The sequence below is a fragment of the Histomonas meleagridis genome (assembly GCF_020186115.1).
Source record: "Histomonas meleagridis strain 2922-C6/04-10x chromosome Unknown contig_57, whole genome shotgun sequence".
Taxonomy (NCBI): Eukaryota; Parabasalia; order Tritrichomonadida; family Dientamoebidae; genus Histomonas; species Histomonas meleagridis.
The window spans coordinates 124,095-145,266 of NW_027150900.1; the positions used below are offsets into that span (position 1 = coordinate 124,095).

Below are 21,172 nucleotides of genomic sequence, written 5' to 3' on the forward strand. Positions count from 1 at the left end.
TCGTTATTGGGTACCCCATGTATCACTTTTCTTTAACCTCAAAAATTTTCTTGTAGGTCATTAAGGACAAGCTGAGTATATAGCTACATATAGCCAGAAACGTTTTTAAATAAACTCTTTTATTGCCACCTGAAATTCTAAAAATATGGCAAGCACGTATGCAAAAAAATGTGCTAAAAAGTGACTTTTTTCACCACAAAAAACTCTATCGGAGCAGTTATTATCGTGATCACAAAAAGTTGTTTTAATATAAAAGTGACTTTTTTCATTCTTCACCTAAAACATAATAAAATGGAGAACGTTAAGTCACTTCACGTTTTCATAAATAAAATTCCATTAAGGATGTATTGAACATGCGTGCCAATCGATGTAACGTGGTTTTTCCCGCAAAAATTTTAATTTGCATAAAATACTCCATGTGCCATTCGAATCTAGGACCATTTTGAAGAAAAAAAAAACGTTGAAAAAACGTTAAAAAACGTTGATAGAGAACAGTTCATTTGTCAATTTTTGAATAAGTTTTTGCGTTTTTGGATTTGCTTCACGCATGTTTTGATTCGAAAAGATTGCTTGTTAATACACTGGTAATCAATGTAGGTATCATTACGCCGATTTTACAAATGTAAAAATAGGTTGTTACTTATTGGAGATAACTTTTGCAAAAGTAAAGGACATTCAATGGTGTTCAAAAAAATCTCATTCAAAAAGTAAGTATAAACTTCACGAAATTGTATTCTGAGATTATCGTACATCAAGGTGAAGGTGATGGATTTTGGATAATAATCAATAAGAAAAAGGATTTTCAGAAAAAATAATTTAAAAAAAATTTTCATTTCGCCTGCTTTTCCTTCATTGTTGTATGAGTATAATATAAAAAACCAATAACAGATGTAAAATCAATGAAGAAATTAATATTAAAAATTTTTGGATAAATAAATTTTAGATAACCCACAATGTTGTTTGTTCTTGGGTATGTTGATCGAGTTGAAATTTTAGTTTTCTTTATGGATGGAGAAAAAAAATACCATTAATCTACCACTTTTCAATCAAACGATTTGTCAATCAACCACTTTTCAATAGGAAACCACAAACAAAAAAATGAGTGGCTTTGAGAACTTTGCGACATGCATTTCAAGGTACAAAATCAAAGAACTTTCTGAAATTATACCCGAAGAGAAAGTATCCTCTATTCTTGACTTAAGTGGGTTTTATATCCAACGAACAAAAATACATTTGCAAAGACTCCTTCCTGTGCTTCAAATGATTCACGAATTGATTCCTAAGGTAGTAGAAGGTCCCCAAACTATGATATCATCATATTATAAGAGGATTACATGCTTGGCAGGAAATCTTAAAAATTCAGCAGCTGAGCAGGATAAATTATTACCTCCAGAACTTGCGTGTTTTGGTATTGTTTCAGAAGCGTTCGGTTATTTAGGTCAATTCCACGAATATATCCCAAAATTAATTTCTCAATCAGAATCAACTAAAATGGCTTCATACGTTCCTGCTTTACTGGAATCTCTTGAAACAGTTTCAGCAACATTCAAAAAGGCTCTAGACTTGATTCCAAAATGTGAGCAATATTCAATGGAAAAGTCACCAAAAGTTGATCTTACTCAACATCCTTATGCTCATACTGCAGCGGCTATTATCAATATCACCGAAAATTCAGTTGTAGATTTCAATTTCTTACTTCAAAATGATTCAATTCAATCATCACCTCAACACCAACAATTACTCCAAATGTGGGCAGGATTTCTTTTCCAGTTTACTGACGCCGTTTTTTCACAAGCTTTACAAGATTCATCAACTATTAATGCAGTTTTATCAACTCTTTCTGCCATAACTCCAAACCTAATCTCAACGGTTGCTTCTATACAAAGCTTTGCCGAAAGCTCAGATGAGCTTGCTTCAATTGCTGTCAATGCAATCATTTTAACAAATCTCTTAAATGTTATTGAATCAGCAGAATCAATGGCATCTGTGAAATCCATAATCACGAAAGCACTTTCTGCATATAGCAATACAGAAGATATGAACACATATTCCGAAGACCTCAACAAAATGCTTGACTCATTTACAAAAAGTGCCAACAGTTTTGATCCTTTAATTGTCAAAACCGCCCAAGCAACGATATCAGACAAAATCAAAAATGGTAAAGAGAATCCAAAACTTGCAGCCATTTCAGCCTTCCAAATTGTTCGTTCATTTTTACAAACGACATCTGATTCTGAAACAAGTGAATTTCTTTTAATTCAAACAGCGATATTTGAGAACCAAATTGTCCGTAGCTTACTTCAAAGATCACACCAAATCTCTAAAGGCATCAAGCAGTTATATGAATCCAATTTAATTGAATTCAATGAGCAAGCATTAGGTCAAATTAATTACTTCACTACAATTCTTCTTTCTATTCCCGACATTTCTACTGATGATCCAAATTACCAAATCTTAGTTAAATGTATTGCAGGATGTATAACATCAATTCCAATTGCACTTGGCAGTTTAAAGGAAGAATGTGCAAATGAAGAATTACAAAAGACAATTGATGAATATATCAAATTATCTGAAGAAATATCTGATGAATTCCTTAAGTTATCACATGAACTTATAATGTGTATCATGACTGTCGTTATAATGCGTGCAAGTGTTGCAAGCACAACATTATCATTCCTTAAGATGTCAAACATAAAACTTCCAGATGAAATTAATGAAATTTCAAACACATTACGTCTTTTATTGAAAGAAATTCCACAACTTTTATTATGCGACTTACAAAAAGCAATGTCAATTAAAGATTGTTTAGTACAATTATCATTATCAATTGGTAGTTTTAGAGAATCATTGAAATCAATTTCATCTGATTCACCACTTATTAAAATAGCTGAATCATCAATCTCAATATTCACTAAACCAATTCCTTCACTTACAAGTTCATTAAATCTTTATTTAGACTTCCAAAGAAGTGATACTTTTGTATCTGCTTTAGTAGGTTTAATTTCAGCATCATATAAAAACATTCAAAATTCGCCACATGAAATTGAACAAAAGCCAGAATCAACAATTGATAAATTGGCTACATCATTCTCACAATTAGCTACAGCATTTGGAATGGCCGAAAAAGCAGGACAAGAAGGAGAATCTGTTTCAAGTATCTCACAAGCAGCAAAGCAAACTATGGATTCTATTTGGAAATTATGCGTTGATTTAGCTAATGGTAATCCAGTTGATATAGCACAATTAAAGCAATATCTTCAAGTTCTAAATGATGTTTTAAGTAATGTCGTAAATTCACATAAATTACGTATGCCATCAATCGAATGCGATATGCCTGAAGAAATTAAACAACTTAAGAAATATGAAGCAATTGCAAATTCACTTGCACCTCCTCTGAAAGATGTTGCAACCGATTTATTAAAGAAACATAAGAAAATGGATGATCCATTCTCGAAAGATATACTTAAGAATTGGTTTGAAACTGTTAATGAAGAATTTGATGCTAATTCAGCACCTGATGAATTTGCTAAAAGTATATCTGATATGCTACGAAATGATAGTCCTACACAAGATCAAATTAACGCATTTATGAAAGATTTCTCAAAGATGTCTGTTGCCATATTTAATGAACATTATGGAGAACCTTATGACAGTATGATACGAAAATGTCATGATGATATCATTGATTTAATACAAAAATTCTATAAATCTGGATTCAAAGATAAATCAGCATTATTAGAAATGTATGCTAAATTGCAACAAATTATTGCTATTAAGAAATTATTATTACTATCTGAAAATGAAAGAAATGAATTATACAAACAAGATTTAGAAAGATTATTAAAGTATTTACATACTGTACGTTCTAAAACAACCGATTCTACTTATGATGAAATAGGTGAAACTTTAAGATTATTAAAAGAAGTTGAAATGTTATTATTTATGAATGGTACTAAAGCTGAAGAACTTGAAAAGATGCTTAGTGATTTATATAAGACTTTAACTAATAAAGAATTTAACTTTGATATCATAACAGAAGCAATTCGTTCATTTACTGAAAAGCATTTACTTGAAAATCCAAATACATTTAATTCAATTAAAACAGTTAAAGATAATAATGTTTTACTTGATATGATTTATAATAAAGCAGAAAACTTTAGAAAAGAAGGAACATCAATATTAAAGTCAATTAAAAGTAAAGATAAAACTACACAAGAAATACTTATTAAGACACTTCGTAATATGGGTAAATATTCATTTGAAGGTTCAGCAATTGCATTTCATTCTTTAGATATTGCAGGTTTACAAGAAACAATTAATAGTAAATCTTCAATTCGTGCATTTGTTAAAATCCTTTCAACATTTTCTAAGTTTTCACCTATCGTACGTAAATTATTATCTGATAAAGAAGAAAATATTGGAATGGACTTAAGAAAGATGATACGTAAAATGGCCAAACAATTCGATGCATTAATCAATCTTGTCGAATCACCTCAAAAACCAAACGATGAATTATCAGAATTTGATAAACTTCGTTTAAAGATGTTATCTGATTTAGTTAATATTTCATATTCAATTGATGGATTAAATTGTTTAGCTACAAATGCAATTGTACCTGAAATGTATGAAGAAGAGAAAAATATAATTCTCGAAGAACTTAAAAAACATCGAAGTGAATTTGAAGCATCTTCTAAAGAAGTAATTGATAGAGCTGTCTGTGAAACCAAAGATGAATTCCAAGAATTAATTAATCAATTTTACACAGAATTAGACGTATTAAATGAAAAAGCAAATAATGTTAACTTCCTTGATGAATTCCCAGCTCAACCAGTATTAGATGAAAGTGAAAAAGTTTGTTCATTAATATCTAAAATTACTAAAGTTGCACAATCACTTATCGATCATATTATCATTCAACCAGATCCAACGTCAGCAGCATTATTGCCAGATGATTTCATAATACCAGAACCACCTGAAACAGCACCATCATTACAAGAGGCATTTGATTTATTAAAACAAGCATATGCGAAGATGAATGGCGATATTAAAACATTCGAAAATGGAATAGCTGATCCATATGCATTAAGTGAAACATTATTAAGTTGTATTAATACATTAAAACTTAATTCTGATGATTTCGTCGGTACAGCATTAACAGTATCAGTAGCAACTAAAGACCCATTAAAACAAGTCGAACAACATACAGCTATACATGCATTTTCTAATGCATTTAATGCTGTACGTGATGCATTACGTTCGAGGTTAATGCGTGCATCAGAATTTGGCGAAGAAATGGATGATGCATTAGCAAATATGAGAGCATGTCTTGAAAGAGTTATGGAAATAGCAGAGGAATCATTACGTAGTGAACAAGAAGCACTTCTACAACAACAAAATCAAGCTGAAGAAGACGATTCAAATGATGATGAAGTTACACGTGCATTAAAGAGCACTGCAAACTCAATCCAAGAAATGACTGATAGACTTAAACAATTCAGTGAACAAATAGATAGCAGTGTGGATATGTCCAATATCGATATAGATAATATTGATGCTGATTCATTACCTGCTTATGTTATATCTGAAGCTAATCCAATTCTTGAAGCTACAAGGAAAATCGTTATCAGAGCACAAGAAATTACTGCTGAAAGAGTTGCTAACTTCGGAAGGATTCAAAACGAAGGTTTACTCATTAATTCTGCACGTGATTTATCTGAAGCTGCTGCATTGCTAATTATTTCCGCTGAAATTTTAATTGCTGGCGAAGATAAAGAGGCTAATTGGAAGGTGATCTCTGCTGCAAGAATAGTAAAGGCTTCAGTGAGTGGTCTCGTTGCTCAAGTGCTTGTGGATGGTGGTGATCCAGAAAATATTATGCAACAACAAATTAAAGTGGTACAAATCCATACTGATAATATCGTTAAAAGAGCGTTGATGATAATTAAGGATAAAATGGACGCTGAAGAAGCACAAATTAAGCAAAGTCCTTCGCTAATGATTAGAAAGCTGAACCTGCAAAATAGAATTAATAACGTAAGAAAGGAATTGGAGAGTGAAGAAAAGGTTTTGTACCAGTTCAGAAAGAGATTTTAAGTAAAATCATGACTCCGATTTCTTGATTAATTTTTTAAGAATAAATACTCAATTTAAATGTTGTTAAATTTACTGATTATGTCTAGACATTTGGAGATTTTTGGATTGAAGCATTGACACTTGTAAATTAAAGAGAAATTTATAATTTTTTGTAAAACATTTCATATTGTATTGTTACAAAAATTGCTGATTAAAAATATCTTTTGTGTATGTTGGCATCGTATAACTAAATTAATTTATAAAGTAAAACAAAAGAAATATCTTAAAAAAATTAACTAAAAAAAACATTAATATTTATATATAATTTATAACATTTTATAAAATTTCTATTTTTATTACAAAAAATTATTCCGGTGAAAATTGGAAATTGTCACAAAAGAACGCATCTGGATTGAACACATCTTCATCGTTTGTAAATGAAGAAACTGATGTCGACGTTGATGTTGAGTTAGAGATGGATCTGTTGCAAGCAGGTGAACCTGCAATTGCATATTTCAGACGATGTATTTGTACAAAGAGATCTGAACGACGAACAAGTTCATGAGATATACACATTTTGGTAATTGGAAGACCATTATGCTTTGATAAACAAAGAAACCAACTAAGTTCTTCAACGGTTGCACCTTCAGGAAAAAAGTTGAATGCAAAAACTAGAGCTTGTTCAATATTATCAAATTCGGATGCAACAGGTTGTGGTTGATTACTAAACCAAATGCACCCAGAAGGAAGCTGAGTAAATTCATTGGAGTGAACAGCAAGAACACGCTCAATAATAGTAACATCTGCTCCTGGCAAATTTATAGCTGATACAAGTTGCTCAAGTGAAAGCGGTCCAGATTGTGAAAGCAATTGTTCAACGGTGACTGCAATTGCAGCATCACATTGAAATAACGGATTATTTGGCCGAAGAGCCCATGTCTTATTATGTGAATTACCTGCTCGAACGAATAAATCAGAGGAGTCTAGTGCATTTGCGATCATTCTTTTTGTTAAGGTTTTTGCTGGAATTGTCTCTTTTTTTAATGTCTGGAATGTAAAATTGTTATCTTGAATAAATAAAAATATTCGATCAACACTTAGTAACGATGTCTGAAGTTGCTGAAAAATATTTAAAATGAGCAAAGGAAGAGACTCAAAAGTCTTCTCCATTGTCAAATTTGTTCTTTTGTATTGAACGACTTTATTCAAAATTTAACTTGAGGCATAAAAATACAAATAATTTCATTGAATAAAATAATATCATAAAAAATATGTTATATTTAAATTTAATGTCATCATGCATATATAATAAACATTGTTATGCTTAAAAAATTGAGTTATATATGAGACAATTATTGTTATCATGATTCAATACTATTCAAATTTGAAAAGGCGATTCTGGTGTAAACTATAACGAAAACAAAAATCCAAAATTTACAGGTCTATATACGTGTAAATGGACATAAAGGAGATAACATTTAAATTTTGATTCCTGCATTTTATGATGATGAATTATTGATCATTTTATTTACTAATATATGAAATTCATATGATATAATCTGACAGAAAAATTTAATAATCATAGATATACAATATACTTATTTCCTAATTCCGAAAATTTAAAAGTAATATTCAAAATAATGAAAAAATTGATATTATGATATATTTTATAAATACTAAAATTGTGATAATATATTGATAAATAAACTGTAATCAAGAGTACCAATGCATTTATTCCATGATTCAAATAGTCGAAAAAGTCAAATCAATCGCACCAATCTTCGACAACAATAACAATCGAAGTACTAATACTTCACCAAATCGTAATCTTATGCAGAATAGAATTAATAACAGAGTTAATCAAGTGATCAAACAAATGTTTTCATTGTTTCAAGAGAAGATATGAATCTATGTAAAAGAGAAACAGCTGCAATCGAATCTTCAACAATTGAAATGTTAAGTCACATTTATGATTTCATATAAGAAATTATCATCCGATTTTTAATAAAATTATTGTTTGAGAAGAACATATAAATAAGAAACATGATAAAAATTAAATAGAAAAAAGCAGATAATAAAAAATATTCTTTTAGTCAAAGCCTAATTAAAGAACCCTCCATGTTTCCTTTTCATATGAGTATAACAATCTTTTCCTGTTTTAAAAGGTCCTGCGCCACATTTATAACACCAATGCGCTCCACATACACATGTAATATGATTACAGCCCGTAATTTTCTCAGTTGGATAACCACATTGTGGACATCTTTTTCCTTTCCATTGAAATATATTACATTTATCTTTTTGATGCCATTCATTAGAATTCAAGCAAAAGCACATATTACAAGAAGGAATAACACAATTTATTTGTCCTTCTCTTGGCTTCTTTAATATTATTCTTGGATGGTAAGGACAAAATGTTTCAGTTTCAGGATGTACATGCAACGCTTGATAACATACTGCTGTAAGCCACGCTTTTCCTTTGTCAGCAGTCATAACATTTTTCGAGATAAGCCATAACAAATGCGCTAAAGGTACTTTTGGCCATGATTCTTCACCCTCATCATTATCATAAACTATAGATAATAAAGGAAGAAGATTAGTAACTGATTGAAGCTTTTCGAAATCAATTCCATTTTCTTCAACGAAGAAAGAATTTGTTGCATAACTTAATTGATCCAATGTACATTCCATACATAAATATTTAGTTTCAGGTTCTTTATCTTTATAAAATACTGTTATTGGTGAAGCAGATATTAATGGGGTATCACAATAATTAATACATCCAAAGACATCATCAGGAGTAAATTCTTCTTTGCTATAAAGTTTTAAGTATTTCGAAATACATTTGTTGATTTTATCTTCTTCAGTTACTTTCGCAATAATCGAATGAATTTGTTCATCATATATCCAATTTTTATGATCTCGACAAATTTCTTCTATAGAACTACTTTCAATAATTGATGGAATTTGAAAGATTTTCTCTTTAAATGATATTGCTGTTTCTTTGTTATTTAAAATTTGATATGCTTTTGATACATCTTCTTTAGTACCATACCATTGACCTTCGCCATTCATTTTTATTGATGTAAGTTGATTCTTCTTAAGCCAACTATTTATTTTTCTTTGATATGGAGAGGTTTTTAATAAATTTGAAGATGCAATTGTTTTTGGTATATGAAATTGTACAATGTTTTCATTACCAAAGATTTTCATTAGTTCATTAACAACTACAATTGCAAATTTTGAATCTAAAACAATACATTCGATATAACCTTTTCCAAATTTTTTCATTGGTGTATATTTTGTTTGATCAACTATTAGAAATGTAAATAATTTTAATACATTTTCGACATTTTTAACGAATTTCGTCATTCCCATTTGATTATTATTTGTATGAATAATGCGTAATGTAACTGTTTGAATGAATTCAAATGACACGCTTTGAATTCCCCATTTTTTGTAATATTGTTGAATTTGATTTCCGATTTTCACAATGTTTTCTGGCGATGGATCAAGAATAGGATTATTTGTACTATATACATTATATCCAAAGCCTTGTTCTAATATTCCATTATATTTTTCTATATCTTCTTGGTTTTTAAATATATCATTGACTGTGTCAATTCTTTTTCCTCTTATCGTTTCAATGTTGGCTCTCATTTCAGCAATTTTTTGAAGCATTTCTTCTTCGCTTGATTCAAGTTTTTGAATTTTCTCTAACTTTTGATTAATTTTATTACAATGCGCTTCAATTTCTATCTTCTTCATTTCATCAGTTTCGATCTCATTCATTTCTTTTAAACGTTCAAGTCTTAATAATAATGATTCTTTTTGATTTATCACTTTTTTGTTTTTCTCATATGTAGAAATACATGTATTTAAATTATATTTGAGATCTCTATAGTCTTTTAGAGTGAAATAAGTTGGTCCAGTTCCACATTTAATTGAACTAACTGGTAATTTTTGTTTAGGGGAAAGAGAATAAAAATGTGTTTCGTTTTCATAGAGTGCATCAATTACTTGTTTTATAGTTGAATGATATCTATTACTAAAATTATTTGGAAGTGTTCCAGAAAGTGTGATTTGTGGTGTATTTTTGATGATAAAGAAATCATGTATATGCTCGCATTTTATGATTTGTTGGTCAAATGAATTAGCAATGTTAACATTTGTTTGGATTTCATCATCTTCATTAGATAATTCCCAATTACATTCATTTATAAATATTGGATCAGTTTCTTCATCTCGATCAATTAATAAAACAAGTCGACTTTTATCTTTATTATGTTTTGCAAATACATATGGACAATTTGTTGTAGTGGAGATTGAATTTATATCACTTTCTTCATTTGCTTCATCAAGAGAAAATGAAAGTGCTTCACCAGTAATAGCTATACGAAAGAGATTATTATTATTTCTTAAAAAATTAATCTTATGCTCAAATAAATACTCAATGATTTCTTTTGTAAGGTTATAACATTGTGGAACTTTATTTTTGTTATTTAATAAGAAGAGATTTGTATAATAACTTGAAGACCCATTAACAAAAATTTCTATACAACATTTTGGATTTAGATTTTTGACAATAATTGATTTGGGAGTAAATGGAAGAAGAGCTTCTGAAATTTTAATAGCTTTTTCTATTCTTTCAATTGAGACATTTTCTTTAGTTGGTGTAGGAATGAAAGAATGAATCACTTTATTACCCCATTTCGATGAATGAATTTTTAATGCATCATTTGAAAGACTTTCTTCGTTATATTTCCATATAGGAAGTAAAATCTTTTCTTCGAAGCATTTCTCAAGTTGAATATTTAAAAGAGCCGAAAAGAAATCAGATTCAGTAAAAAGTGGAGATTCCAAACAGACCGGCTCAATTTTTTGAATGCTATCGTTTTGTTCAAAATTGAACAAAGTTGGGAAAATTCCAATGTTTACACCAGGCTCGATTGAAGTTGACAACAAAAAGAAAGCCGAAGTTGGAACTTCGAGACCTTTTTGTCCTAGCCTTTTGTTAAGGTGAATGAAACTCCCTTCTACTGTTTTGTATACAAACGTAAGATTGTTCAACGCATTGGTAACAGAAACTAAAACTCCGAAATGAGACCTTTGGAGATCATTGTTTCTTTTTAAAGCGGAGGTAATCATGTTATGAACGAACTCAAGTATGTTAATCTCTTTGATGTAAATAATAAGTCTTCTCCAAGAGTTAATCTCATCTTCTTCTTTGAACAAACGAAGGATTTTTCCAATGATTTTTTTTGAAATGTTGAAATCAAATCCATTTCCCTCCCATTTGTCAGGTGAATTATACTCGTTTGTTTCAATTATCTCAAGAAATGAATATAAAATAGTGATAATATCCGATTCTTTGCAATAATTTCTAATAAAGGTCTCGGCTTCAGTGGAAATAAAAAGATTTTTTGAATTTTCTATCAAAAGAGAAATCAAATGAAGAAGTATTAGAGATAAATTTTTGTCTTTATAATCATTATTAAGGAACATATCAGAATGAAGTTGTTCAATGTTGTTTAATATGTTAATGTCTTTTTCATTGGGAGAAAAGCGTTTTTGTTTTCTTGATTTAATTTTAGAATCACTATTTTTTTCTCTTGGTGGACGCTTTTCTTTTCCGGGTTTAGGGGATCGTATGTTTTCTTCTTTAGGGAGACGAAACCTTTTTGAAGTTTTTGCGTTGTTTGTAGGATTTTCCTCATTTAATGTATTCTTTCCTGAATCTTTTTCTGTAGAATCTTGGAAATCATCTCCAATTTCGTTTTTCTGTCTTTTAATTCTTGGACCATTTCTTTCTTTAGGTAATTTTGGTTCCTTATTTTGTCTTCTTTGATTCATATTCCTTCTACGATTAGATTGATTGTCATCTTTGCTCTCACTCTCCTTATCTGATTGATTACGGCGAGAGTTAGGCCGAGATTCATTTTTTCTTGGTTTCATATTGAAAATTTGTCAAGTTCGTTATAAAGTCACTCTTAAGAAAGAGAGATCCTAAGAACTTTCATCTAATTTATACCGTGTTGTTGTTGCAGATTTCGAAATAAAAAGAAAAATTGATATATATATCCTAGATTTTCTCACGAAATCAAATTTAAAACATAAGATGATCAAATTCTACTATGGAATTAATACCAAAAGGGTGGTTCAAAATATGTAGCTTTCCAATTTCTTACAACGTCAATCCCCAGAAAATAAAACTTGATTTTTTTTTAAATTCTTTTTTATTTTAACAAATTTTGACTCAGTTTGTGAAGTTAATATTTAACTTATGTTGAGTTTTACTGTTGTTTTCCATCACATTTGAAATATAATAAATTTCATACTAACCCGTAACACAACAATGGTGTTTGTATCAATTATTTTTTCTGTTTCAGATAATCAAAAAAAGTTTTAAAACAGTCAATTTTCTGCATCTATGTATATTAAATGTAGGCCCTACATGCGTAATATTTGTATTTCATACATCAGATAGTAAGCATTTTTATATGTTCTATATTCGATGGAAATCCACTAATATAAATAGTGAAGAAGGATTTGAACGAGTTAAAAATTAAATCAAAGTATATTCAAACAATTAGTGAAATGATTACCAAAATAAAAGAAGATCAGACAGAATCGATTACAAATATTATATAAGCAAAACATTTTGATTATTCAACAATAGATACACTTAATTATATTAAGCTTGATAATATTTGATAAAAATTTTGATGAAATTATAAAACACTCAGAAAATCAAGTTGAAGCAGTATCTACGTTTCTTAAATTTCTTATAACAAGTGGAAAATATTGTAAAGAACATGAAATTAACTTAATTAAATCGATTTTTGCATATTAGATTAAAAACTTTAATGAGATGCATATGAATATTATTGTAGGAAATCCAAATGAAATTATTAAATATCATATAATTGTGGAAATGATCATAGAACCAATCTTGATGATGATGCCAATTTCACCAAATGAATTTCAAAATTTGTGATATTTTTATCAAAAATTTTCCACAAGAGCACCAGAAAATAAACAAAAAAAAAAATCACAAATTCATCAGGTAACAATTTCCAAATTTATATAAAGACATTGCCTTTCCAGTCAATGTCTTTAGGTGTATTAAATATGGATAGAATAGAAGATGTAAATAAGAAAATCCAAGATATAGAAGGAGTACCACCAGATCAACGAAGATTAATATATGCAGGAAAGAAACTGGAAGATAGAAATGCATTAGTACAATATAATGTAGCAAATAATGCTACTTTACACTTAGTTTTTAGGTTAAGTGGAAGTATATAATAATTTCGATTTTAATATTTTTTAAAATTATTATTCAAACTTTCTTTAAACAATTATAACTGAAATATGCTTCAAAATTGATTGTCTTTGCCATTCTATTACACTGTATAATACATTAAAAGATTAATATTAATCATTACATATAATTTCCATGATTTAATAGATCATTAATATTACTACGATTTTGTTTATTATCTTTTTTATTATATTTAAATATTAAATCGAACATTATTATGTGATATAGAGTACATACGAAAACATTATATACAACTTATACGGTGAATGAACGCATTACAATACACTCCCCCCCCCACACCCACACACCACTTACCACAGTATCCACATTTAACACCCACACTCCCCCCCCACACCACTTACCACAGTATCCACATGTACCACCCACACTTCCCCCCACACCCACACACCACTTCCCACAGTATCCACATTTAACACCCACACTCCCCCCCCCACACACACCCCACAGTATCCACACGTACCACCCACCCACACGTACCACCCACCCACACACGTACCACCCACCCACACGTACCACCCACCCACACACGTACCACCCACCCACACCTACCACCCACACACACGTACCACCCACCCACACGTACCACCCACCCACACAGTACCACCCACACACACGTACCACCCACCCACACTCCCCCCCCACCCACACGTACCACCCACACACGTACCACCCACCCACACGTACCACCCACCCACACGTACCACCCACACACACGTACCACCCACACACCTACCACCCACCCACACGTACCACCCACCCACACGTACCACCCACCCACACGTACCCACCCACCCACACGTACCACCCACCCACACGTACCACCCACCCACACTTACCACCCACACACAAGCACCACCCACCCACACGTACCACCCACCCACACGTACCACCCACCCACACGTACCACCCACCCACACGTACCACCCACCCACACGTACCACCTACACACACACGTACCACCCACCCACACGTACCACCCACCCACACGTACCACCCACCCACACAGTACCACCCACCCACACAGTACCACCCACACGTACCACCCACCCACACAGTACCACCCACACGTACCACCTACACACACGTACCACCTACACACACGTACCACCTACACACACGTACCACCTACACACACGTACCACCTACACACACGTACCACCTACACACAAGTACCACACACACACGTACCACCTACACACACGTACCACCTACACACACGTACCACCTACACACACGTACCACCCACACACACGTACCACCCACACACACGTACCACCCACACACACGTACCACCTACACACACGTACCACCTACACACACGTACCACCTACACACACGTACCACCTACACACACGTACCACCTACACACAAGTACCACCCACACACACAAGTACCACACACACAAGTACCACACACACAAGTACCACACACACACAAGTACCACACACACAAGTACCACACACACAAGTACCACACACACAAGTACCACACACACACAAGTACCACACACACACAAGTACCACACACAAGTACCACACACACAAGTACCACACACACACAAGTACCACACACACACACACAAGTACCACACACACACAAGTACCACACACACAAGTACCACACACACAAGTACCACACACACACAAGTACCACACACACAAGTACCACACACACACAAGTACCACACACACACAAGTACCACACACACACAAGTACCACACACACAAGTACCACACACACAAGTACCACACACACAAGTACCACACACACACACAAGTACCACACACACAAGTACCACACACACACAAGTACCACACACACACAAGTACCACACACACAAGTACCACACACACAAGTACCACACACACACAAGTACCACACACACAAGTACCACACACACACAAGTACCACACACACAAGTACCACACACACACAAGTACCACACACACACAAGTACCACACACACAAGTACCACACACACAAGTACCACACACACACAAGTACCACACACACAAGTACCACACACACAAGTACCACACACACAAGTACCACACACACACAAGTACCACACACACAAGTACCACACACACAAGTACCACACACACAAGTACCACACACACAAGTACCACACACACACAAGTCCCACACACACAAGTACCACACACACAAGTACCACACACACAAGTACCACACACACAAGTACCACACACACAAGTACCACACACACACAAGTACCACACACACACAAGTACCACACACACAAGTACCACACACACAAGTACCACACACACAAGTACCCCACACACACAAGTACCACACACACACAAGTACCACACACACAAGTACCACACACACACAAGTACCACACACACAAGTACCACACACACAAGTACCACACACACACAAGTACCACACACACACAAGTACCACACACACAAGTACCACACACACACAAGTACCACACACACAAGTACCACACACACACAAGTACCACACACACAAGCACCACACACACAAGTACCACACACACAAGTACCACACACACACAAGTACCACACACACAAGTACCACACACACAAGTACCACACACACAAGTACCACACACACACAAGTACCACACACACAAGTACCACACACACACAAGTACCACACACACAAGTACCACACACACACAAGTACCACACACACAAGTACCACACACACAAGTACCACACACAAGTACCACACACACACAAGTACCACACACACAAGTACCACACACACAAGTACCACACACACACAAGTACCACACACACAAGTACCACACACACAAGTACCACACACACAAGTACCACACACACACAAGTACCACACACACACAAGTACCACACACACAAGTACCACACACACAAGTACCACACACACAAGTACCACACACACAAGTACCACACACACAAGTACCACACACACAAGTACCACACACACAAGTACCACACACACACAAGTACCACACACACAAGTACCACACACACAAGTACCACACACACAAGCACCACACACACACAAGTACCACACACACACAAGTACCACACACACAAGTACCACACACACAAGTACCACACACACACAAGTACCCACACACACACAAGTACCACACACACAAGTACCACACACACAAGTACCACACACACAAGTACCACACACACAAGTACCACACACACAAGTACCACACACACAAGTACCACACACACAAGTACCACACACACACAAGTACCACACACACAAGTACCACACACACAAGTACCCACACACACAAGTACCACACACACAAGTACCACACACACAAGTACCACACACACAAGTACCACACACACAAGTACCACACACACAAGTACCACACACACAAGTACCACACACACACAAGTACCACACACACACAAGTACCACACACACAAGTACCACACACACAAGTACCACACACACAAGTACCACACACACAAGTACCACACACACACAAGTACCACACACACAAGTACCACACACACAAGTACCACACACACAAGTACCACACACACAAGTACCACACACACAAGTACCACACACACAAGTACCACACACACAAGTACCACACACACAAGTACCACACACACAAGTACCACACACACACAAGTACCACACACACAAGTACCACACACACAAGTACCACACACACAAGTACCACACACACAAGTACCCCACACACACAAGTACCACACACACAAGTACCACACACACACAAGTACCACACACACAAGTACCACACACACACAAGTACCACACACACAAGTACCACACACACACAAGTACCACACACACAAGTACCACACACACAAGTACCACACACACAAGTACCCACACACACAAGTACCACACACACACAAGTACCACACACACAAGTACCACACACACACAAGTACCACACACACAAGTACCACACACACAAGTACCACACACACAAGTACCACACACACAAGTACCCACACACACAAGTACCACACACACAAGTACCACACACACACAAGTACCACACACACAAGTACCACACACACAAGTACCACACACACAAGTACCACACACACAAGTACCACACACACAAGTACCACACACACAAGTACCCCACACACACAAGTACCACACACACAAGTACCACACACACAAGTACCACACACACAAAGTACCACACACACAAGTACCACACACACAAGTACCACACACACAAGTACCACACACACAAGTACCACACACACAAGTACCACACACACAAGTACCACACACACAAGTACCACACACACAAGTACCACACACACAAGTACCACACACACAAGTACCACACACACAAGTACCACACACACAAGTACCACACACACAAGTACCACACACACAAGTACCACACACACAAGTACCACACACACAAGTACCACACACACACAAGTACCACACACACAAGTACCACACACACAAGTACCACACACACAAGTACCACACACACACAAGTACCACACACACAAGTACCACACACACAAGTACCACACACACACAAGTACCACACACACAAGTACCACACACACAAGTACCACACACACAAGTACCACACACACAAGTACCACACACACAAGTACCACACACACAAGTACCACACACACAAGTACCACACACACAAGTACCACACACACAAGTACCACACACACAAGTACCACACACACACAAGTACCACACACACAAGTACCACACACACAAGTACCACACACACAAGTACCACACACACAAGTACCACACACACAAGTACCACACACACAAGTACCACACACACAAGTACCACACACACAAGTACCACACACACAAGTACCACACACACAAGTACCACACACACAAGTACCACACACACAAGTACCACACACACAAGTACCACACACACAAGTACCACACACACAAGTACCACACACACAAGTACCACACACACAAGTACCACACACACAAGTACCACACACACAAGTACCACACACACACAAGTACCACACACACAAGTACCACACACACAAGTACCACACACACAAGTACCACACACACAAGTACCACACACACACAAGTACCACACACACAAGTACCACACACACAAGTACCACACACACAAGTACCACACACACAAGTACCACACACACAAGTACCACACACACAAGTACCACACACACAAGTACCCCACACACACAAGTACCACACACACAAGTACCACACACACAAGTACCACACACACACAAGTACCACACACACAAGTACCACACACACAAGTACCACACACACAAGTACCACACACACAAGTACCACACACACAAGTACCACACACACAAGTACCACACACACAAGTACCACACACACAAGTACCACACACACACAAGTACCACACACACAAGTACCACACACACACAAGTACCACACACACAAGTACCACACACACAAGTACCACACACACACAAGTACCACACACACAAGTACCACACACACAAGTACCACACACACAAGTACCACACACACAAGTACCACACACACAAGTACCACACACACAAGTACCACACACACAAGTACCACACACACAAGTACCACACACACAAGTACCACACACACAGGTACCACACACACAAGTACCACACACACAAGTACCACACACACAAGTACCACACACACAAGTACCACACACACAGTACCACACACACAAGTACCACACACACAAGTACCACACACACAAGTACCACACACACAAGTACCACACACACAAGTACCACACACACAAGTACCACACACACAAGTACCACACACACAAGTACCACACACACAAGTACCACACACACAAGTACCACACACACAAGTACCACACACACAAGTACCACACACACAAGTACCACACACACAAGTACCACACACACAAGTACCACACACACAAGTACCACACACACAAGTACCACACACACAAGTACCACACACACAAGTACCACACACACAAGTACCACACACACAAGTACCACACACACAAGTACCACACACACAAGTACCACACACACAAGTACCACACACACAAGTACCACACACACAAGTACCACACACACAAGTACCACACACACAAGTACCACACACACAAGTACCACACACACAAGTACCACACACACAAGTACCACACACACAAGTACCACACACACAAGTACCACACACACAAGTACCACACACACAAGTACCACACACACAAGTACCACACACACAAGCACCACACACACAAGTACCACACACACAAGTACCACACACACAAGTACCACACACACAAGTACCACACACACAAGTACCACACACACAAGTACCACACACACAAGTACCACACACACAAGTACCACACACACAAGTACCACACACACAAGTACCACACACACACAAGTACCACACACACAAGCACCACACACACAAGTACCACACACACAAGTACCACACACACAAGCACCACACACACAAGCACCACACACACAAGTACCACACACACAAGTACCACACACACAAGTACCACACACACAAGCACCACACACACAAGTACCACACACACAAGTACCACACACACAAGTACCACACACACAAGTACCACACACACAAGTACCACACACACAAGTACCACACACACACAAGTACCACACACACAAGTACCACACACACAAGTACCACACACACAAGTACCACACACACAAGTACCACACACACAAGTACCACACACACAAGTACCACACACACAAGTACCACACACACAAGTACCACACACACAAGTACCACACACACAAGTACCACACACACAAGTACCACACACACAAGTACCACACACACAAGTACCACACACACACAAGTACCACACACACAAGTACCACACACACAAGTACCACACACACAAGTACCACACACACAAGTACCACACACACAAGTACCACACACACAAGTACCACACACACAAGTACCACACACACAAGTACCACACACACAAGTACCACACACACAAGTACCACACACACAAGTACCACACACACAAGTACCACACACACAAGCACCACACACACAAGCACCACACACACAAGTACCACACACACAAGTACCACACACACAAGTACCACACACACAAGTACCACACACACAAGTACCACACACACAAGTACCACACACACAAGTACCACACACACAAGTACCACACACACACACAAGTACCACACACACAAGTACCACACACACAAGTACCACACACACAAGTACCACACACACAAGTACCACACACACAAGTACCACACACACAAGTACCACACACAAGTACCACACACACAAGTACCACACACACAAGTACCACACACACAAGTACCACACATAAGTACCACACACACAAGTACCACACACACAAGTACCACACACACAAGTACCACACACACAAGTACCACACACACAAGTACCACACACACAAGTACCACACACAAGTACCACACACACAAGTACCACACACACAAGTACCACACACACAAGTACCACACACACAAAAGTACCACACACACAAGTACCACACACACAAGTACCACACACACAAGTACCACACACACAAGTACCACACACACAAGTACCACACACACAAGTACCACACACACAAGTACCACACACACACAAGTACCACACACACAAGTACCCCACACACAAGTACCACACACACAAGTACCACACACACAAGCACCACAC

At 36.1% G+C, this 21,172-nt stretch overlaps 3 protein-coding genes across 3 annotated transcripts; 2 read left to right on the forward strand and 1 right to left on the reverse strand.

The window, feature by feature from the left end:
- Positions 1–1,098: 1,098 nt before the first annotated feature.
- GO595_007742 (uncharacterized protein) lies at positions 1,099–6,093 on the forward strand (the record flags this gene model as incomplete). Its single annotated transcript, XM_067921239.1, has 2 exons — positions 1,099–1,179; positions 1,285–6,093. The coding sequence occupies 2 exons, from the start codon at positions 1,099–1,101 to the stop codon at positions 6,091–6,093; spliced, it is 4,890 nt and encodes a 1,629-aa protein (XP_067772118.1).
- Positions 6,094–6,438: 345 nt separating this feature from the next.
- Positions 6,439–7,074, reverse strand: GO595_007743 (uncharacterized protein; the record flags this gene model as incomplete). Its single annotated transcript, XM_067921240.1, has 1 exon — positions 6,439–7,074. One exon carries the CDS (start codon positions 7,072–7,074, stop codon positions 6,439–6,441), a length of 636 nt encoding a protein of 211 aa, XP_067772119.1.
- A 6,129-nt stretch (positions 7,075–13,203) lies between these two features.
- Positions 13,204–20,816, forward strand: GO595_007744 (Serine-rich repeat protein; the record flags this gene model as incomplete). Its single annotated transcript, XM_067921241.1, has 2 exons — positions 13,204–13,314; positions 13,764–20,816. The coding sequence occupies 2 exons, from the start codon at positions 13,204–13,206 to the stop codon at positions 20,814–20,816; spliced, it is 7,164 nt and encodes a 2,387-aa protein (XP_067772120.1).
- Positions 20,817–21,172: the final 356 nt, after the last annotated feature.